Consider the following 23,053-nt stretch of genomic DNA (forward strand, 5'->3'; position numbering starts at 1 on the left):
TAAGTATGTTATCCAGGAGTTCTACCACATATTGATCCAGAATCTCCCAAAGTATTTCAATAATAAAATGTTGGAACATTTCGGGTGCGTTTGTCAAACGAAAGGGCACCATGAGATACTTGTTGTGACCCTAATGAGTTTGAAAGGCAGTCTTCCATTCATCCCCAGCTCTAACACATAATAGGTTGTATATCCCCTGGAGATCTAGTTTTGTGTATACTCAAGCATTGCTCACATGGTCCATTAGCTCGGGAATTAGTGGTAATGGGTATCAGTTTCTCATGGTGACCTGATTCAGGGCCCAATAGTCGCACACAGGTGTAGCCTTCCATTTTTTTTTTAAACAAAGAGGATGGATCCCCAGCAGGTCAAGTGGACTTACAAATAAAGTTCTTGACTTGGTTCTGTTGAAGGTAGGTGCACAGTTTGGCTCGTTCAGATTCAGGCCTGGCGTTTATATGCCTGAATGGAACGGTTGTCCCTGGTTGTAACTTGAGTGGGCAATTGGTCCCTGTGTGGGGCAAAACATCTGCATTTTTACCCCAGAGACATCATTGTAGTCACTGTATTTGGATGGAAGTTGAGGACCAGTTCAGTGGGTGGCTCTGCCAGGCCAGATGCCCTGGTTTGTGACCACCAGGGAACTACTGTCCACTGCCAACTTCCTGCTGGCTGAATTCTGAGTGAAAGTTGAGTTTAGTACACACCAACAGAGAAGGAGGTTGTGGAGGGCTAGCTATGAGATTCCCAGGATCAGAGGGGAGTGTGGGGAATGGATGACATTGAACTGTAGGGTCTCTCAATGCCCTTGGATAGTAACCTTGAGAGGAACGGTTTCTGCAGCCGGACAAGTGGGACCCATTGATTGTCTACTAGGTCCAGAACGGGCTTGGGCTACAGGGGACTCTGTAGCGTCCATGCTGATTTTGTGGTGATAAAGCTGCCCCAAGTCAATGAACAGGGGGCCATTTCTGACTTTGTTGGAGGAGGGGACAAATTTAACCATGATTCCAGGGGCTGCTTAGGCACATGAAAACTTTTTTATTTTTTTGGGCAGATAATAACTTAGGAATTAGCTGACAGGAACACGGTATTTAATTCCTATATGAAGAAAGAAAAAATATGCAAACACCAATTAAATCCATATTTTAAATTTATCTGTAAATTTAGATAATACAGTAAAATATTCTCAATCCCAAACTTTTAGGTATCAGTTTTGAAGCCTTAACACAGATATCAGAAGTACAAGTTTGATACTTTGTACACTCTGTTTAGCAGAGACAAATAAAATCTGCTTACATTCTCTAGCAGACACATTCTGTGTTACTGCCATTATCTCTATTTTAGAGAATTGTTTTTCACTCCACTACGAATGTATTTATTTAATTTTAACATATGTGATTATGTTTTTCCCCTCTTTTATTAAGAATGGGAATTTATTTTTCTAATTATTTTGGCATTCTGTTTACTGATCACAATCATGTGCATGACTCACTAACATTTGACTCCATCATTACTATTAGTATCAGACTTGAAACCGCATTTATTTTCATAGAAATTTTAAGTTGTTCTTTTAAAAATATAACTAAAAAATACAATTATAAAATAAGTGACCTTCATCTGCACAGTGTCTAAAGTTATGTGTTCCACTATTTTTTTTTAAGTGGCACTGCTAAGGTGAGCCATCTGCCAGTGCTTAATTTGTGCCAGGGTTGAGCTCTGGCACCTTTCAATACAAAATAAACACAGGGGGAGTCTTTCACTATATGCTTATATATTGCACTCCCAGCATGCCCTGTAACACTTAAAGTGTTCTATCCCTTGTCTCTTCCATTTGTATTAAAAGCCCCACCTAGACGTGAAAAATGTAACACACAGTGTCCTTCTTCGTTGTTCTTCATATTAGTATAAGATATAAGAGTATCAAAAAGTCAAACACAAAATTTTATCTCAGGCTGACAGACAAGCCTATATTCTAATAGGTGCCTTTATTGTGCACAATGGGATGGCCTGCAGATACTGGGTGGCATGGTCTACAATCACCAGTATATACTGGAACCCAGACCCACTCTTCTTCTTCAGGGGTCCCACCAGGTCCATTCCTACCCACTCAAATAGTACTTGGGCATCCTGTTGGGCCCTGTTAGCTGGTACCCAGGGCTTGAGGAACAGAAATCTCACAAAAACCTTGTTGATGCCTGGCCAAAAAAACCTGACAGCTACCCTTTGCAGCATCTTCTCTCTCCCTAAGTGTCTGGCACATGGCACCGTGTCATAGCCCCAGCCAGAGTATCTTTGGAACTGATAGCTGCTTGAGCGTCTTCTGTGGTTGGGGGTCTTTTGTTATTGCTACAGTCTCTTGTGGATTTCAAAGTGGGGTCCCTGTGATGTCCGAGATCCCCACTCCACTCCCCATCAGGGGTAACTATCTGGTCCCAGGCATGACTTAGGGTCTGGTCTTCTCTCTGCTCCTGCACGAAGTCCCTATTGTTCATCAAGCATTCTTGGCCTGTCTCGTCTAATGCCTCCGCTTCTAAGGGGCACAGCACTGGTGGCTCTGCCTGCCCTGAGGGACTCTCACCGGAGTCCTCCATCTCCTTTCAGTCCATGAACCCCCTCACTTTTGGGCCTGGGTTTGTTTCTGTGGGGTGGTTACTGCTCCATTGCTACAGGTTCTCCATTGAGTCAGGAAACCACCTCCAGTCACATCCCAGGATTACAGGATAGGCAAGGGTAGTCACTAGGCTGACACGGCAGGTTTCCTCGTGGCCTTTTACTTTGAACTGTACCTTGGTCACCGAGTAGGGCTGTATGTCCCCATAGATGCACTGGAGGTAGATGGGGGCCTGAGCCATGTCAGGGGATCCCACCAGACTGGTCTAGACAATAGACTGGCTGCACCTGGAGTCCACTAGGCCCATTACTTGGGTGCCGTTAACCCACACTGGAGCAGTAGATTGGGCAGGCCTCTCATCTGAGCTGTGGCCCATGCCTCGACAGAGCTACAATCCATAAAGGGTCACTCCCACCTGATATGCCCCTCCTGTCCGCACTCGAAGCACTGGCCCTTCCCCTGCCAGCATGCTCCTTTCTAGGATGCTGTGTCTCCTTCTCTTCTGGGTTTTTGGTCTCCCTTGTGTAGTGCCTCAATACTGATGATCTTCCCTCTGGCTGAGGGTACCTCTTGCAGGGTTGGTCAGGTCAGTGGTCCCTGTTCTTCTCACCTCATCCAGTCTCTGCTGGAATTTGGGTCCTTACTCCCACGGCTTCCTGGTCTCAGAGCCAAAGGGGCCAGGTCCTTGGCAGTCATGTAATCCTCAATGAGCATCACCACCTCGGGGAGGGTCGACAGCCTATTGTGCTTCATCCAGTCCCTTCCTCCAGCTGGGAGAATTTGAGTGAATTGCTCTATCGCTATCCTCTCCACTATCTGCACCCCAGTCTGTCTCTCTGGGTTTAGTCAGCACTAGCAGCAGTCCCGCAGACATTGGGCCACCACATGAGGTTGGACTCAGGGGAGATTTTCATGATGAAACCTCTGTCAGAACGTTTCTGGACTGATTCCCAGGTGGTTGAGTGTGGCCACCTTCACCTTGGCATAGTCCAGCACCTCCGTAGGGTCTAGGTTCTGATATGTGGCTTGTGCAGGGCCGGTTAAGTAGGGGGCCACCAAGGTAGCCCAGTGTTCTGGGGGCCAGCATAGGCCATTTGAAGATGACCAGGAAGGCCTCAGGGCCCATCTTCATGTGCTGGTATGGGCGGCCTGATGGGGGAGTTGTCTCCCACCGGCCTAGGCATGGCGGCACTGGATTCCCCTTGCGGATGTAGTAGTGCTGACATCTGTTGGATCAGACATTCTTGCTGCCGCCAACTCGTGCATCAGCTGTTGTTGCTTTTCTTGTTGATGGGCCATCCATTGTTGCTGTTGGGCCACAATGTGTTCTAGCTGCTGCCCCTGATGCTGTTGGGCCACCTGCTGCTGCTGGCTCTCCAACAACCACTTCAACAGCTTTTCTGTGTCCATGGTTTCCTTGCCAGTTAGTCCCCTTAACACTCTCAATTGGCCTTTCTAGCAGGACCCAGTTGATGCCCGCATTCTCCACTGTGACGGGATCCCTGGGGTGCAGCCTGGGATTGTGGGACCACTGTGCCCCCTTAACTCTCCAGCCTGAGCTGTCTCTCACAGTGCTTTGCTAGTGACAAGCAGCTGTTATCACTCAGCACATCCACATGTGGAGCCCCACACCCAGCTAGATTGCATGAATGTTCCCAGAGCCACTCATGAATCACACAGAGAAAGCTACCAGCCGAATCCACCCTGCTCCCAGCACTGTACCTCTGGAATATACCATCCTGCACTGCTGAAGACGAGCAGTGCAAATTTATTAACTGGTTCACCACTTCATCAATGGAAAGTGGACATACACCAGCCTTTACAAATCTGAGCAGATTTACCAACACTTCAGGCAAACTCACTGGTAAAGATAATGGTAAAAGAAGTTTGACTACAAATGATAGATTTTAAGTGATTATAAGTGATTGACTTTTTGAATGAGTTAGTTACCAAAATAAAATAAAACACAAGCATGCAATCTAAACTATCAACCCTATTAGGCTGGGCAGCAACTAGATTAAGCAGTTTTTCTCACCCCACTGGATATTGCAGTTCATAGTACACAGGTTTCAACCTTGAAACCTGACCCAGCCTCCTCTGTTCGAGTCTTCTGAGTGTCCTTGTTGCTTGCAGCTTAGGTAGGGGAAGGAGAAAAGGCCAAGCAGTGGGCCCGTGTTCTATTTTATACCCTTAGTCCATGTGCTTAGAGAACACAAGTCCAGGCATGTCTGGTGGGTATTGCTGATTGGCAAAGTTGAACAATTCCTCTGGTGTAGCCTTATGCAGGTGAGTCATTGAATTGTAACTCCCTTGCTGGACAATGGTTGTTGATGGTTGTTTGATACCCACCCGGGCGTTGGTTACTTTCCCTGCTGTTGTCTCTGTGGAGCTAATATCTGGCTGATTCCCCAACTTACAGCATGTTTTACTGACAACCATACAACATAATCTAATAACTTCATATGCTATGGCAGGTCTGGGCCAGGGCTGGGTTGGGGCCGGGGATGGGGTGCCTCTCCCCCAGCCACGGTTGTTCTGGGGTTTGGGTGGAACCAGCAGGTCTGGGGCTGAGGGAGAGGCATCTCTCCCCACCGTGGCCCTGAGCACCTACACGGCGCTTAATAGGCTGCTGTGTGGCCACGCAGCCTTGCAACTTAGCGGGAACTTAGATCATAACCTTTTCCATGATACCTTACAAGGAATGCTTTATATGCAATATCACAATTATCTGTAAATGAGGGCTATGGGGGTTACAGGGTGCTCTCCCAAGGTATAGGATATCCACCATGTGTTGGGGGGTTGGCTGTGTGATCCAGGCCAGCAGTACTGCCTAATGGCAATACTCCGCAGTGTAATGCCTAACTGTGAGAGTCCAAGGGTCAATTTCCTTGGCAGTTACAGTTTGGGGTAGTGTCACCCACTGGCAAGAGTCCATAGGCCACCTTGCCTAGAAGCTATAGCTCAGGGTAGTGTCACCCACGGGTGAGAGTCCAAAGGCTGCTTTGCCTAGCGGCTGTAGTTCAAGGTAGTGTCACCTACTGGCAAGGAGCAGGTGCTAGGGGAACACAGGCCCACCCTACTCCACCAGGTTCTGACCTATGGCCCTTCGAAACAGTAGCCCTTGTGCAGGGTTCAGGGCCTGATACCCCTACATGCGCTTCCTGGGTCACTTCCTACCCTGGTTCCAGTCCTTTCGATGTCATCATGGGTTGGACTTGGGGTCCTTCCTGTGTTCCCCTCTGATCCGTCTCCAGAGTCACTTCCACTGGCTTCAGCGAGTCATCTCCCAGCTACTGCAGTCAACGGTCTTCCAGCGCCTCGGCTATGAGGCTCAGTCCTGGCGGCTTCCCTACAGGAGGCTGCTGCACCTGACTGCGCTTCTCCTCAGTCAGCCCAGACTGAGCTGAGTCACTCCCCTTTCAATGCGCCATCCACCAAGAGCATACCCAGCAGAGGTGAGGGGCCCTGAGCAGCTCTTTAACGCTCGCCTCACCAGTGCAGTGTTGGTACACCCCATCACAGATGTGATGCTCTGTACCTCGGGGGAACACCCTACACTCCCATGTTCATCTTTATAAAATTATTATATGGTATCCGATGCAAAGTTTGTCATGTTGGGTGTCTTTGGAAGGCTCATAATGCACTGAGCATGGTTGTTATAGTGATGTTATAGTAAGAGTATAGGTTATAATTTCATGTATATTGGTATGAGGCTGAAAATGTGTCCTCATGGCTTAAAGCAAGCCCATGCAAATACTCTCCAAGAATAGAGAGGCAGTTCACACCACGTCAGGGTATGGATGGGACAAACCCAGCCCAGCCTCACAGGAACAATGGACACTGTCTTAGGCCGCAACAAAAGAATCTGTTAGATCCTCGAGGGAGTCACCCCCTTCCTTTGGTCAGTTTGGAACTGATGAGATAATGCTCACCTGATTCTGAATGGGGGAGGGGGGCAAAGCCAAGAGGAAAGAAAGGACATGATAAAAGGGAGAGACATTTTGCCACGCTCTCTCTCTTCCACCTACATCTACAGCTACCACCACTACCAAGCGACTGAAACGCTGATCATATTTTCCCTCTCTGCTCCTGCATTCCCCTTCATTTAAATACAAAAATAAAATACCAAAATATCATATAAATCTGTCCCCAAATGACAGTGTTTTCCTAAGACCCTGTACTCTCCCAGTAACACTTGGACTGAAGGGGAAACAATCCAAGGGAAATACATTCTCTATATATGGGATCTCCGCCCTCACCCTCAGGGATAAATTACCATCTGATCGTTTGAGTTATGGGGTGGGGGTTACACAGAACCCCAGAGGGCCCCTCTGATTCCCTCTCTCTTTTCTCCAGTCTCCTCCATCTCTGAGACCCCCTCTATGCACTTCTCCTTCAAATCCTTTATTTTTTCTATTTTTAATACAGAACACAGCTATCACAGAGTTTTGCCCACTTCTATTAAACCAAATTTCAGACTATTTTATTTACAGTGTTGAGGTAGTTACTGTTCATCTGTTTGTTCTTGACAACTCCCAATTAGTCCTTTCTGGTTAATCTTTAGATTACTCCTCAGGTGTCTGGGTTCTCATGTTCTGTTTCACTTCTGCCATAGCCAGTATGTTCTCTGTGCCTTTCATCTCTAGTGTCTTTCATCTCTTCTTTTCTTATTTTCCTTTTCTTGGGTTTCACCATTTGTTGGGACTTTTTTCAGTAGTTTATTATTAGTTTCTATCTCTGTAGTGTCTTCTTTTTTGTCTGAGATTAGGATCATACTATCCCAAGCTATTGGAGTGTCATTTTTTTCCTTGCTTAAAGTATCTCATTGTATAATTCTGATTTTAAACGTAAATCATAGTTTAATTAGGAATTGCCAGTTTGCTCAGAATTTTCACACATTCTATCCAGAAGAAGACCTAGCCATATTGTTTAATCCACTTTTCCTCTCCAGACTGGATTGCTCTGTTTCACTGCATCTAAAGTTGAATGTAAAAACAATGTCCACATTCCAGATAGTACAAGAAGAACTGTCCACTTCTTCCATGGTTTATGTCCCAATGGCCACATCAAGTCAATGCTTCAGTCCCTGCAACTGGCTTCCCCTGAGCTCTACTGCTCTTTAATGCCATGATCTTAATCCTCTATGAAATTCCTGGGAGGAGCAAGGCCTGGGCCCACAGAGACCTCCCAGCCAGTAGGAGCAGACAGAGAAGCAGCCTCAGCATGGACCAATGGACACTGATGTTATCAGACTGCCTGCTGCATAGGGTTGCCAACTTTCTAATTGCACAAACCCAAACACCCTTGCACTGCCCTTGTGATGCCCCTCCTCTGAGGCCCCCACATCTGAGGCTCTGCCCCTGCCCCGCCCTGCCCTCCTCTCTCTCTGTCTTACTCTTCCCACTCTCACGTGCTCATTTTCACCAGGCTGGCTCAGAGGGTTGGGGTGTGGGAGGGGGACATGCCGCTGCTTCCGGGAGCCATACAGAGCCACGGTAGGGAAGGAGCCTGCTATAGCCTCTCTGCACCACCGACCGGACTTTTAATGACCCAGAAAGTGGTGCTGGCTGGAGCTGCCAGTGTCCCTTTTCGACCAGGTGCTCTGGTTGTAAACCAGACACCTGGCAACCCTACTGCTGCATCGTGTTACTCTTGACATTCTCTTCCTGTGCTGATTGGCTGTTTCTTGCAATACCCTCCCACCCTCCCTCTGCCTCACAGTCTCTTCACCTCAGTTTCCCTCCACCTGCCCTGCATTCTCCCCTTATTTCTTCCCTCCTTCCCTTCCTTGTCCCCTTGTCCTTCATCTTACTTTCTATTAAGCCAATCCCCACCTAACAAACCCCACCCAGAATTTAAAAAAATAAGAAATGCCCCCCAACCCCACAGGAAAATAATAAACAAAGTGACACTTACAAACAATTGTGCTGTTCATTCTGCTTGTGTGTTCTCTCTCTGTCCCGTCTATGTGTCTGCCTTGTCTAATTACACTGTAAAATCCTCGGGGGAGGGACTTTGTAGGAATGCTCTGTAGATTGCCTATCACAATGGGGTCCTGTTCTTGGTAGCTCTGCAGACACCACTGTAATACAGATGATAAAAATCTAGTGGCTCTAGCCCCAGTGACATGAGAGAGCAAATTTCGATCAATCAACTGCTGAGATGGCTGTGCTGCTCTGGGACAAAGCACATCTCAATGTCTAGGATGATACATGTGAGGGCTGGAAGCAAAGCACTCTCAGCCTCAGTAGTGCTATTTCTATTCTGTGCCTAGGGCCGGCTCCAGCGTTTTTGCCACCCCAAGTGGTGGCGAAAAAAACAAACAAGCCGCGATTGGCGGCATTTCGGCGGCAGATCTACCGCCGCCGCTTCATTCTTCAGCGGCAATTTGGCGGTAGGTCCTTCCCTCTGAGAGGGACTGAGGGACCCGCCACCAAATTGCTGACAAAGACCCGGATGTGCCGCCCATTTCCATTGGCCGCCCCAGGCACCCGCTTGCTGCGCTGGTGCCTGGAGCCAGCCCTGTCTGTGCCCAGCTCTAAAAGCCAGCTGGCTATTGCCAATGGACAGGTGATGATGGATGCAGTTATTCAGTAGCTTCTTGATTAAGTTGCTTGGAAATGGGAGACCAGATGATACCCGGTGGGGAGGCAGTTGGAACTCGTTATGTTGTACAGAGGCTCATGTTAAGCACAATGCAGATCAGTCAGACAGTAAATGTAGCAGAGCTCTGTCAGACTGCCTGGCTCTGCATGATCACTGAACAGCACAGGAGGTAGCTTGTAAGTCTGGCTACATTAAGCAATGGATTCGTAAGTACTGGCCAGAGTGCTGCATGCTCAAGAGTTTGGCGGGTTACATTTCCCTCCTCAATAGCTAGTGTGGGCAACTTTCTACTCGCAGGAAACCGAACACCCTTTTCCTGCCCCCTGCCTCTGCTCCTCTGAGGCTACGCCCATTCTCTGCCCCTTCTCTGAGGCCACGCCCCTACTCACTCCACCCCCGCCCCATCGCTCACTCTTCCCACACTCACTCACTTGCTCATTTTCAGTGGCCTGGCTCAGGGGGCTGGGGTGCGGGAGGGGCTGAGGGCTCCAACTGGGTGCAGGCTCTGGGGTTGGGCTGGGAATGAAGGGTTCAGAGTGTGGGAGAGGGCTTCAGGCTGAGGCAGTGGGTTCAGATGCGAGAGGTGGTGAGGGCTCAGGCTGGGGGTGAGGACTGGGGCTGAGGGGTTTGGTGTGGGGGAGGGGCTCCAGGATGGGGCAACAGGTTGGGGTGCAGGGGGGTGAAGGCTATGGCTGGGGGTGAATATTCTGGGATGGGTCATGGGATGAGGGGTTTGGGGTGCAGGATGGTTCTCCAGGCTGGGTCTGAGGGGTTCGGAATGTGGGAGGGGGATCAGGGCTGGGGATGTGTGTTTGGGCATGGGGGGGGAAAGAGGGCTCAGGTGTGGACCTTGGGGTGGGGCTGGGAATGAGACGTTTGGGGCACAGGAGGGTGTTCCAGGCTGGGATCAAGGGTTTTGGAGGGTTCAGGGCTGGGGCAGGTGGTTGGTACCTGGGAGTGGGTCGGGGTGCAGGCTCCAGTTGGCGTTTATCTCAAGGAGCTCCCAAAAGCAGTGGAAAGTCCCCCTTCCAGGCTCCTATGTGCAGGCACAGCCAGATGGCTCTGTGCTCTGCCCCATCCACAGGCAGTGCTTGGGTCAGGGGCAGCATGCGGAGCTCCCTGACTGCCCCTACATGTAGGAGCCAGAGTGGGAAGATGCCGACTGCTTCCCGGGAGCCATGCGGTGCAGAGGCTACCAGGTAGACTACCAGCCCCGCTGCATGGCACCGCCAACCGGACAGTCAATGGCCCAGTCAGTGGTGCTGACTGAGTCCACCAGCATCCTTTTCGACCGGGTGTTCCATTGGTAAACCGGACACCTAGTCACCCTATCAATAGCAGGTGGTGAGGAGAGGAGAGGGGACAGGAACTGGGGAGGGGTCAAGCTAGGGTGTGCAGAGCTGCTGCGGGCCTCTCCCCTGGCCCCAGAGCTTTGTGCTGTCAGTGTAACAGCAAAAAGAGCAGCAATGTTACTGAGCTGGGTCAGTTCCTGTGAGCATGCTCAGTACAACCGAGATAGGAAATTCTGCCAGGGAGCTGTTTGCGTCGCCTCCCCCCGAGCTCCGTGCTCCCGGCGGGGAGAGAGAGGCCCCTTCCCCCAGATCTCCATGCTGCCAGTGGGGAGTCCTCTAGCCTCAGCCCCAGGGCAGACTGCCTGACGGACACTGGTTTGTTGTGGCAAGTTGCTCATGATGAAAATTAAGCGGCTGGCAGTGGATTTGTTGATGTAACCCTTCTGCCAGGCAGAGTTGACAGCAACAAGGGCCGGGTTCAGTACCTAGGGATTCCCTTTCAACAACACAATGTAAAACCAGCTCAAGCACCCACCAAGTGACCTGCAAAAATTACACACACCCCCCTTGGTGCTTCTAAGAGGCAATACTTCTCCTCTCACAAGCACAGAGTCTCAGGGAAGCAAACAAACCTTTAATAACAGGAGGCAAACAACTCAGCGCATTAAATTGGGAAAACACCACAACTACAGTTCATAAACACAAACCATGAGCCAAAAGACTCATCCCCAAGTAAATTAGGCCATGTCCTTTCTCTTGGGGTTCTTGAGTCCAGCAACCTAAAAATCATCTCATTCACAGTTGCTGTCCTTGGTCAGTGTAGCCCCAAAGTTCAGAAATTCATCTAGTAAAGAGAAAAGATTAAAAGGGCATTTAGGGACCCTCAAACAGCCCACATACAATTTCATGTCCCCAGACTTTCTCAATTCACTAGGCTTTGGAACCCATGTCCCTTGCCTTGCGAGTGCTGCTTAGGTGAGGGTGAGTCCCTCAGTCAGACAATGCCAAGTACAGTTCACTCTCTTTGAGTCACATAGCCAGTTTAACAACCCTTTATTACTCCTGCACAAATAACCAAGAGCCTGGGGATCCCACAGCAGCCAAAGTGACCATTTGGGCAAGCAGTCCCATCATGCTAGGCAGGATAGGTGTTCCCATGCAAACAAGATCACCCCCTGAAGTTCTTTTCCACAGCTCACCACCAGATGTCAGGGGAGAGCTCATTCTGACTCTGCTTATACATCTAGAGAGTCTCATGAGCTGTGAAAACAGATCTAAAAAGGAAGCTAATACTGTGGGCCTCTGAACCTGCTTCCCCTTAGCACTCTTCATTGCCTTCATTTTTACTTTGATATATTGCAATATTTCCAGTCTCTAGGAAATCTTAAGGGTATGAGATCAAGCTCCCAGTGCTATTTATTGTTTCTAAATCACAGAAGGGGAAGCTAAAAAAGGTGAGAAGAGATGGAGCAGAGAAATTGGGTAGTGCAGCTTGCAGTCATGGGGATATATTTCCATCTGCCAGTAAATAAGAATGGCACATCCTAGATTGCTTTTTACCTTAGTTCTGATTTGATTTTAAATACCACTAAGGAGCTTTAACAGTGGCCCTGCATTAATTTGCCAATGGCCTTGTATTAATTTGTCAGTGTCAAAGATGATCCCTGTATCTGGTCAAGAGTGTGGGGTTTTATTTTTTCCCCATCTGCACATGTCAAGAAGTTTCCAACCTTTCCTTTCAGATGCAGATCTAACCACAATTCTGGAGGTCTTTATCACCTTGGGATTGAATTACTGCAGTGTGCTCTATTTGGGATCATACAAGACAATTCAGAAACTTCAGCTAGGGTAGACTGTAGATGCCTATTTATAAAGTGGTACATTGACACATTTGTGCTATATTGTCCACACTGGTTTCCTACTGATTTTATGCAAAGTGTAGAGGTCCCCTTTTCATCTATAAAATCTTAAATGGAATGGGTGATGGCTACCTGAGAAACCACATCTCTTCCTCTGCAATATGGCAGCAGATGTAATCAGTTGAAGTACTCACCTAACTCTGCCCAGCCCAGTGGTTTGAGCATTGGCCTACTAAACCCACAGTTGTGAGCCCAAACCTTGAAGGGGCCACTTCTGGGGCAAAAATCAGTACTTGGTCCTGGTAGTGAAGGCAGGGGGTTGGACTTGATGACTTTTCAGGGTCCCTTACAGCTCTATGAGATAGGTATATCTCCATATATATTAACCCCTCATCTCCAGCCCCACCCCAGAGTCCTCATCCCCCCACTGACCTACCCTGAGCCCCCCCACATACTCCTCAGCCCCACCCCATTAATTTTATGTGCACTAATATGGAGGTGATTTATCACACATCTCTTCTATATTGGTGTACATAACAAGATTAATTCCATATATGAGTGGGGAAAATTAGAGGGAACACTGGTGGTGACAGTAGTTGTTTGTACGTTTTCTAAGTGCTCTTACTCTCCTTCATCAGCCTAGAAGATTAAGGATCAGAGTCTTAAGTGGAGGCTGAGATTTCCTCTAGTGTTTCTAGAATTCCTCTTTTGCAAAGGGGCAGAATTCTGAGAAGGAGGGGGTCATGTTATCCCTGATGGCCACAGAGCTGAAGATATAATAACAAAAACATTTTATAAATAGGGGGTAGGTGTCTTCTTGTCTGCCTAGCTTCATAAAAATTGCAGAAAGAAAAACTGTTCTCACATCAGTACTGTCTACAAATGATGACAATTTTTTTTTTTTTTTTTCATTATATGGTACAGTCTCACATTGTTGTATGATTACAGACTTTTGCTTTAACAAAAGGAAAAAAAGTATGGGAAAATGCATAGAATATATCACCTGGGTCTAAGTATTTCCCAAACTTTCAAAAACAGTACTATTTTGAGTAAATAGCTGCTTTATCAATCATATTTAGAAGATTTATTCCACTTTTGGTGAAAATTAAACATTGTTTTTTATGGGTCTGGGCTGGTAATCTAGTGAAAATAAAGGGTTTTCCGTGCTGTTTCAAATGTAAATCTGCACATAAACTTAATCATGGAGCTGCTAATGCAGTCACGTGTTTTTGATGTATCCCCGTCTCTTTACAATGCATCACAATATGACATATTAGCAAGCCGTCCTAGTACCAAATTCGAGATGGAAACAATGAATGCTCTTGTAATTTTGATAGAACACAATTGTGCCCTTGAAATGTATGGTACATTTTTAAAATACTGGAACTGGCACCTGACATTTCAAAAACATCTGAGTCAGTCCAACCTTCCCCCTCCCCCAACCACCACACTCACACACACTAGAGTTCCCTCACTTCTAGAAAACCCATTTTGAATTTTTGTTTTCCCTCCCAACTGCTCTTCAAATGTTTGCTTGGGTCTGGTCAGTAGTTAGATCTTTTTGAATTCTTCCTACACATTTCAGCAAATCACAATAGGTATCATGGTGAGAAGCCTCATCAGTAGCTCAGGCCCTAATGGGTAAGTAGCTCTTCCTTATGAGTCTCAACCATGAGAAAAATAGGGGGGAAAAAGAGGTCATGTTGGTTAAAAAATATGGGTGCCCTTCTGATACTGAGAAACATGAGGGACTAAGCACAGCTCTATGTAAGAGAAAGGATGTTCATGTAATTAAATTGCTGGAACAAAACTCAGAGTCTCTGTGTGACTTCGGGGAAGTCATTCAATCTCTTATGGGTCTCAATTCTCCATTTGAATAATGACAATAATAATATTTCCTTTCCCTACCTTTTACCTGTCTGTTCTATTTAGACTGTAGGATCCTCAGGGCAGGACTGTTTGTGTGTGTAGTGTTGCTCCTTCTTCTAGCATCGGTGTCCTGTTCTGACACCAGTGTTACCCTCAGCCAAGTGGTGGCAGGTGTCCAGCACATTGCAGATCAGTGGAGAAATCGGTGACAGGGAGTCTGGGTAAACTCTAAGTGAAACTTGTCATATTTACATTTATTCATCTGTTTTGGAAGGAGAGGGTCAAACAGCAGAGGTCTGATCTTCCAGAGATCTGATCTTCCAGAGACCTGAGCCCAGCACCAAATTCCCCAAGAGAAACTCTGCCTCCAGAATGGACTCTAATCAGCACCCAGAGCAAAGAATAAACTCCCGTACTGTTGGCACAGCTACCTCCTTCCTCATTTGGGGAGTGTCTCTCTTTTTTTATCCCAGTTGGGTCCTTCTTTCCCTTCATGTGTTTTCTCCCCAGTTTGGGGCCTTTTTCTCCTCAACTTCTCATTTGTCTTCCCTCCTTTTTTACCTTTAAATGTTGTGGAGCTCTTCTCCGTTGCTTTATCAAGAACACCTTCTCCCCACCTCCCCAGGCTAGGGCTTATCTCCATAGTTTCCCACATTGCTCTACCATGATGACTGAACCTGGGAGTCCCCCAGGGAGTGGTGGCTTCTCTCCCTAATACAAATTCTCTCTCAAACATTAGGACTTCCCTCCCCATTTGGCGGAGCGACCATATTTTGAAGGTGACTGTAGTGATGGAGGAGGCCGTGCAGGTGACAGTTGTGATGGGTGGGGTGTCTCTACATGTGTGTAAGATTTGGCAGCTGTCAGGCATGCAGAGGGTTCCCCATGAGCCCTGGAGGTAGGGCGGAGTGGCAGTATGTAACAGCCATGCTAGGGGCTGGTCATTGAGATGCACATGGTCATAGCCAGACTGCTGCCATAGTTTCACACTCCGCTGGCTGGCAGCTCCCCCAGGAGCCCAGACTCTGCAGGGGGGATGCAGAATCCAGTAGAAAATGTCTGTTGTAATAACCCCACCAGAGTTTCTGGAACAGGCCCTGCCAACAGGGTCACATGGTTGCCCTCCTCTCAGGGACTCTTCTTCCCCAAACTTTGTGGATCCCCCTGGTTGTGGGGCTGTTCTCTTCTTTGTCTTCCAATCCCCCCACCCTTTGGTCCCTGGTCTCAGTGGAAGGTGGTGTGATGCTGCCAGTGCTGGGCCTCACAGCTGCCTCCTCTCCCCAGGCCCAAGGCTCAGAGCTGGGGGCAGAGACAGGAGATGTCTGTGTCCTGCAGGTTAGCAGCAGAGCCAGTGCTGGGGTCATGGAGGGGCAGGATCTCCCAGCTCCACCTGCTCTGAGCCTGGCCTAGGTGTACAGGGAGGAGCCTGCTCTGATTAAGTTACACATTCCGGGGCTGATCAGTGCCAAGTCCAATCTGATTGGCTGAGAGCCGGGTAGGTGGGACTTAGGGTGTTCAGATGGCTGCCCCTTAAATTCTGGTTGGTCAGTGGAAAGGGTGAGGGGCAGTGCTTAGTGAGGAAGTCTTACCTAGAACCTTGGTTGGTGGGCGGGGTCGCCTGTCAGAACAGCTGTGATGAGCCCAGTTCACACTGTGATCCCCCTTCTCTGTGTTTTTCTCTCCTGCAGGTTGGAGTGGTGTCATCTCACAGACGCTGGCTGCGGAGCTCTCGCCGCTATTCTAAGAACCACCCAGAGCCTGACACAGCTGAAACTGCCTGATAATAAACTGGGAGATGCTGGAGTGCGGCTGCTGTGTGAGGGACTGAAACACCCGAACTGCAAACTGAAGACACTGGAGTAAGTAACATTTGGCCTCCTCTGTGTATTTACAGGTGTCCTCTGTGTAAAGTGCTTGACACAGTGAGAGATGGTGGAGGAGAGCAGAAGATTTTTTCCCTCTCTTTTACACTCAGATGTTTCTCGGGGACTGTCACCTCGTTACCCCCTGCCTACAGTAAGAGTGGGTCTTACTAGTAGTAGCTGGTTGTCAACTCCCTTGCACCACCAGCCTTTCACTCACTCAAGCACTCTCCTCTGGGCTTATGCCATACCCAGCTTTGCCTTCCAGGCTGAGAAGAGGGGCACCCTAATCACTAAATCGCTGATTCATTCTCCTGTGATATCCAGCCCCTGACTCCGGTTACTCACAGAAGTACCAGAATCTCTGCACCCAAAGATGTAGTGTACCCCAATTTATCAGAGTTACCTTCAATCACTGCTCCTGTGAGCCACACAGCACTTGTGAACACTTATAATAAAAGCAGAAGTAGGTTTATTTATAAAAGAATAAAGATTTATCCAAGAAAGAGAGAAGGTGATGGGAACAACTGGTTGTAATGCAAAACAAGATCCTAAAGTGTGAACCTGGGTTTACCCTTGTCAGTTGTTATCTGTCCTATCTAATGAATTAGGTTTTTCCCACAAAGTTCAGTCAGTTGCAGAACTAGCTGGTTCCATAAGAACCAGGATCCAAATATTCAGGACAGCCCCCTGAACTCCTCAAGGCTTTCTTTACTAAATACAGCGTGCCTTTTCCTACACTCTGTTATACTGAAAACCTTCATTTGCTATATTCATAGCAGGGAAATCCCCTGCCTGTTGTCATGTTCCTTTTCACCTCCAAGTGGTTTTGATCATTTGCTATCTTCTTTGATGCTTTTCCATTGAAAGTTATGGGATGTGGCAAGGGTAGACAACACAGCTTTTTGTAGATACATTGCATGTTATACTTGATGAATAAATATCCTGTAAGATGTGTTTGGTGTATTGAGCTTTTCCGGTCTGAGGTGAGAGCTGTTTGCAAAGAACAGGGGACCCTTTGCCAAGGGCACTCTGTGTCACACCAACCCAATTTTTTTCCTCTTATTCTTTGTCTTTCCTCTTATTACACCAACTCCACCTCATGCTGACCCTGGTGTTCTTCCTGGCAAAGGCTTTACATAGGTGATCTTGCATTTTGCTTTGACCATGGCCAGGCCAGGGCTCCCACTGATCCCCTCTCAGAAGGCCTTCTACAGCTGATTTCTGGCTCTTGATAACACTCTGCTCTAATGCCCAAGAGTCTGAATCTAGGCATCTCCAGTGAGATTGTCCCTGTGGAGCACAGTTGAGACTGTCTGCTACAGGCCGTTGGCCTTGGCAGCAACAGCACAACTCTGCACAGCCGCACACAAATGTGCGTACATCACCTTTGCTGTTTATCCTGCTCAGAGGAAATACAATGATATATTTTCCACCACCACATCCCTCTGCACTCTTTTAGCACAAGCACTTACAAAGCAGCTGCAGTTGTGCAATGAGTCTATGGACTGCATGGAGAACCCCCAGAAATATCCTTCCTTTGGGCCCAGAACACTCATATCTCTAGCTCCTATAGGAAAATAGGATAGAGAGAAACTGAGTTTAGCTACTAATCAAACAAAACAACTGAAAAAATAACAACATTTAAACTAACAAGCAAACTCTGTCTAAAAAACTAACAAACATGATTGAAGAAATGAATTAAAAGAAAAAAATCCACCTCCTCACCTCCGGGAGCACCAACACCTAAAGTTGCTGTTGCTCTTCATGATCCACGAGGACTTTGAATTTAGTCTGGAAGGGAATGGGAAACCAACTGATTTTGTGAAGCATCAGAGAGAGGAGCTCGTATCAGCCACTGTTGCTTAAAAAAGGATCTGCTGCCATCTGAATGTGGTACTTATCTCCCCCACAGGGAGAGTGACTTGTGTCAGTCTAACAATATTCATTGAGGTCTAGCCAATTGCTTGGCAACACTTGTGGTTCAATATTAAAAGTATTTAAGAGACCATATAACCACGCTTAGCTTAGCTTATTAGTAAGGGACAAAACAGTACAATATGAAAAGGAGGCATACATACACTCCTTGTGGGAAGCAATTAATGTCGCAGCACGTTCATCTCACACAGAAGTTGTGCTTCAAAAATATGCACCCAAGATAGCACAGCATGGTTATTGACAAGTTAGAAAGCACTGAATGTGTCACCCAGGACTAGAATTCACCAGACAGCTTTTTAATTTTTCTTCTTGTATCATGGTGTATCTTTCTCTTTCTCTAAAATACTACATTACAAGAGCTATGAATGCACTATCCAACCTCTATTAGGATGTACAATGGATGTATCATGCCTTTGATCGGTTTTATATTTTCTAATATCAAAAGCTACGTTTTGCTTTGTAGAGTACATATATTTGAAGTGAAGCTGGAAGTGCTACCTCCTATTATGATAGCCTGACACTTCCATCGGTAGATCCTGTTTTCTGTTGCTTATAACTTTGCTAACCTTAACCATTTTGACTTAAATTTTCCATGCTGGGTGTCTGCTTCAAGCTGGATATTTTTGTGAAATTTCAGCCTTATGGTTCATCCATTTTCATCCATAGGCTAGGGAAACACACTGTTTCCCCCAAGTAATTCTGATGAACTTTTCAGTGAGAAACTCTATCATCCCCATGCTTTAGAGCAGGAACTTGAAATTGGCAGGGGGAAGCATTTGGGCCAGGGATGTGCCTATTTCTGTTCTTATGAAAATCTGCCCCAATTTTCAAAGTTATAAGCATTTGAAAAATCTCAGTGCTGATGCTCAGTGGAAACTTATTTCAGCTTTGCAGCTACAATCTCCAAAGGTCCCTTCTTCACTGAGAGTGCTCTACCTCTAACTCTTCAGCAAGCATGCTCTACCCTGGGGCTCCAGAGGGCTGAGCCAGCCCTGACTGGGACTGGTGGGAAAATTGGATTGGATTGGGGGATCCTGACTTCCGTCTTGAGAGGTGGGGTATGTGCTGGGACAGATTCCCACCCTAGTCAGGAAGAGGTTAAAGAGCTCCTTTGGGCCTGTTCAGCCCCAACCTGGCACACCTGTAAGACCTATTGCACTTGGAGAGGGGTGGCTTCTTGAAAGGGAGGATTGAAGCCCAGTGCAGGGTGGAATTCAGAGGGAAGCAGAACTAGCGCGCCCCTGCTCCACCGAGCACGGGCTGCTCACCAAGGAACCTGCAGAAGAGATTCTGCTGCCTGAACCGTCTGGAGAGGCAGAGGAACCACCTTTACACTGCTTTGCTTTTCATTAGAGCCTAGGCCTTTTTTTATCCTGGGAACACTTGGATGGCCTGCCAATCCTGACATCCTCCCGGGGGAGTGGCATAAGGACCCTGCTATTAATAAACTCATTCACCGGTTTTGCAGTAAAGGGCCCATCCAACTTACTCATTGAATCCATGGCGAGACATGGTGATCAGGCATGACTCTACCCTGGGATCCTGATCGTGATGCCAGATGTTAGAGATGGAAAGAAGGAGCAGGAAGAACCCAGAAGCGGATCTGAGTAAACAGACTCATTTATTGCAGTACTTGTTCCCCTCGACCCAGTTGTTGAGTAAGCAACGTGGTTAGCTACATTGCATGCTTTTATCTAATACCCCCCAAACCCTTATTTAGTAATATGAACACCTATATAATGAATATTAATAACTATATACTGAATATAATTATACCTGCCCCTTTTTACTGTTTACAGTATTATGCATATTGTGCAGGTGCTGTTACAATACTTATAGTTCCAAATCCCCTTAAGCAGCAGCTTACGGGGGGGGGGGGGGGGGGCAAGACCACATGGCCCTGAACACGTTTATGTAGCTGGGAAAAAGAAGGGAGAGGAGAGATAACACTACTTCACACAAAGGGAATTCTTTAGACAGCAACATTTCTTATGCAGCTGCAACACTTATCTATCCTTAACCAGCAAAAAGCGGGGGGGAGGGGGGGAAGGACGACAGGTAGCAAACTTTATCTGTCAAGCAAGGGATAGTGCTTGCTAGTGCCATACTACCCTATTACCATGGTAATGGTTACCCAGGTCTTTACTTAACCCTTACAAACCCCAACAATATCGTCTCTCTGTTCAATGGTTAAGGTTTTTAAGGCAGACCTACTTAATAATCAGAGTATCTCTTGGGCTTTGCTTTGGACTTCAGCCGCCAGAAGCCCTCATTCAGGGAAGAAACCAAGACCACAGAGCTGGGTCTCAGCAAATTCAGCCTTAACTTGTCGCAATTGAGTGTTCCACTCAGAATGCTGCTTGAGGGCACTAGAGGGTGGCACTGGGATTGCAGACAAGAGGAAAGCTTTAGGAATTTTAAAAAATGTTGTCATGGGGTATTGGTACTGAAGTGCTTTGAGATTAACTGATCCTAAAATTGCAACTGCTTGGTTATGGGTGGGGGCTCTCCTAATGGACATTTGCTTTGAAAGGACTGAGTAAAACATTTTTTTTTAAATGGAGATATCCTATCTCCTAGAACTGGAAGGGACCTTAAAAGGTCATCAAGTCCAGCCCCCTGCCTTCACTAGCAGGACTAAGTACTGATTTTGCCCCAGATCCCAAAGTGGCCCCCTCAAGGATTGAACTCAGAACCCTGGGCTTAGCAGGCCAATGCTCAAACCACTGAGCTATCATGACACAACTCTACCCATAGAGAGACAAATGCTGGCTGTTGTGTCTGGTGGTGTATTCTAGCTCTACTCATTTCTGACCATAACGTGTTCATGAAATTGAAGAGCTGTAAGCCATATTACAGAATCCACTATGCAAAGAACCTCCTAGTGTTGCTAATTCTTGCTATTTTATTGCAAGGTTTATAATACTTAGTGGGGTTTTTATTCCACCTCAGCTCCTGGAGTCATGAATATTTGAGAATTTCAGCTTAAATGTTTATTTATAATTATGTTTCTAGGCCCTCATGGTTGTGGAGAAAAGATTAAAAATGTGAACCATGTGTAACTTACACACTCAGGAACTAGAAGGCTAAGAAAAAGAAACACAAAAGCATTAATTTTGATTTTGGGGGCCTGACTCATGACTTGTGAACGTCTGTAATTGGCAATACTGCCTATGTGTCAGAAAATAATTATGACTTTGCAAAAGTACTTATACACGTGAAAAAAGGCCCAGAAAGGAGCTTCTTAAACCATCCATGCTTTCAAGGGCATCTATAAATAGTGAAATCAGGGAGATGCAAAGATGAGTTTAGTTCCAATATGACGCATTTCCAAAACAACCTTTGAGAAGGTCAGACAAGAAACAAAAAATGACGAACCTTCCAGCAGCAAGACAAGGTAATTGTAGACGGCCGGCCAAAGGAAAAATCCCTGGTGTCCCCATTATAGAACCATATTGGTACAACATATAGTGTAGCATTAGGGGTGTTGGAAAGAATGACGTGAGACCACGTTATCTAAAACCTAAAAAACTAGAATATCATGAGAGCCCCAACACAGCAGTGCCTGATTCCCCTGGAATGGGTGATGGGCAGTACCACCAACCATGAGCACACTTTGTTTCAATTTCCCATTCCCTCAGGCTCTGTCTCACCACACCCCCTGCAGCCCAGGCACTGGGGGAGAAGAAGCCCATTACAATTTACTTAATAACAATAATAATAATAATAATAATAGAGATGAAATTGCTGCACGTGGTGGGATTCTATACAAAGAACATTGGCCCAATGCCACACGTTATGACATTAAAAATGCCAAGCATAACCCACAGCTGTAAGTGTCAATGTGGGGTTATTTGACAAATTTCCCATGGGGCCAATTTGATTTTAGAGCTGAAATCTGACAAATAGATTAGCCAAGTTCATAAGTGTTGTAGCCAATGTTGGAAATGAATTTAAATAGGAGAGCCTCTTTTTTTTTTTTGGAGTCCAGGGAGCATTAGCACACTAATTTTAATTTTGTTCTATGCACCAGTATGGAGGTGATTAGTCACACATCACCTCCATATTGGTGCACATAACAAGATTAATTCCGCACATGATTGGAAAAAATTATTCTCAAATCAGTCCAGTCTACAAATGATGACAATTATTATTATTATTATTTATTATTTTGCATTTCATGATACAAGTTCACATTGTTATATGATTACAGACTTTTGCTTTAACGAAAGGAAAAAAGTATGGGAACATGCATAGAATATATCACCTGGGTCTAAGTATTTCCCAATCTTTCAAAAACAGTACTATTTTGAGTAAATAGCTGCATTATCAATCATATTTAGAAGATTTCTGCCACTTTTGGTGAAAATCAAACTTTTTTGAGTTGTTGCCATTTTTGTGATTTTCAATTTTTTCTCAGATTGGATAATCAATAACGTTTAATCATTAGAGAAAAAACACGCCACTTCCGACATCTACGTCCACCCTGGTATTTCTGCCAGTTATGTGCCTAACATGGCAGCAATGAAGTTTTTCTAGCTGATGGGTTACCCCTTAGTGCCCAGTAAGGGCTGGGCTGGTAATCTAGTGAAAATAACGGGTTTTCAGTCCTGCTTCAAGTGTAAACCTACATGTAAACTTAATCATGGAGCTGCCAATGCCTTTGCGAACATTCCTGTCTCCCACTGAGTTGATGTTGCTTTTGGACTGTGTATGCATCTGCTGGGAAATAATCAAATCTATTTTGGGGTCATGTGGTTCTGATGTATCCCCATCACTTTACAGTACATTACAATATGACATATTAGCAAGCCATCCTAGTTCAGAATTCCAAATGAAAACAATGAATGCTCTTGTAATTTTGATAGAACACAATTTTGCCCTTAAATGTATGGCAAATTTCTAAAACACTGCAAATGGCACCTGACATTTCAAAAACATCTGAGTCAGTCCAACCTTCCCTCCATTGTCCCCACACTCACACATACTGGAGTTCCCTCACATCTAGGGAAC

The 23,053-nt window shown here is 46.4% G+C and overlaps 1 protein-coding gene across 1 annotated transcript in view; it reads right to left on the minus strand.

Moving 5' to 3' along the window:
- LOC112117582 (NACHT, LRR and PYD domains-containing protein 3-like) overlaps positions 1-23,053 on the minus strand; it is a 475,696-nt gene that overhangs the window by 305,083 nt on the left and 147,560 nt on the right. Inside the window, exon 2 of the mRNA XM_026650507.1 lies at positions 10,095-10,121. Within this exon, the coding sequence (XP_026506292.1) occupies positions 10,095-10,121 (27 nt within the window). The remainder of the gene's footprint in view (positions 1-10,094; positions 10,122-23,053) is intronic.

This window comes from Terrapene carolina, unplaced genomic scaffold (assembly GCF_002925995.2).
Source record: "Terrapene carolina triunguis isolate 2854851 unplaced genomic scaffold, T_m_triunguis-2.0 Scaffold90, whole genome shotgun sequence".
NCBI classification, from domain to species: domain Eukaryota; kingdom Metazoa; phylum Chordata; order Testudines; family Emydidae; genus Terrapene; species Terrapene triunguis.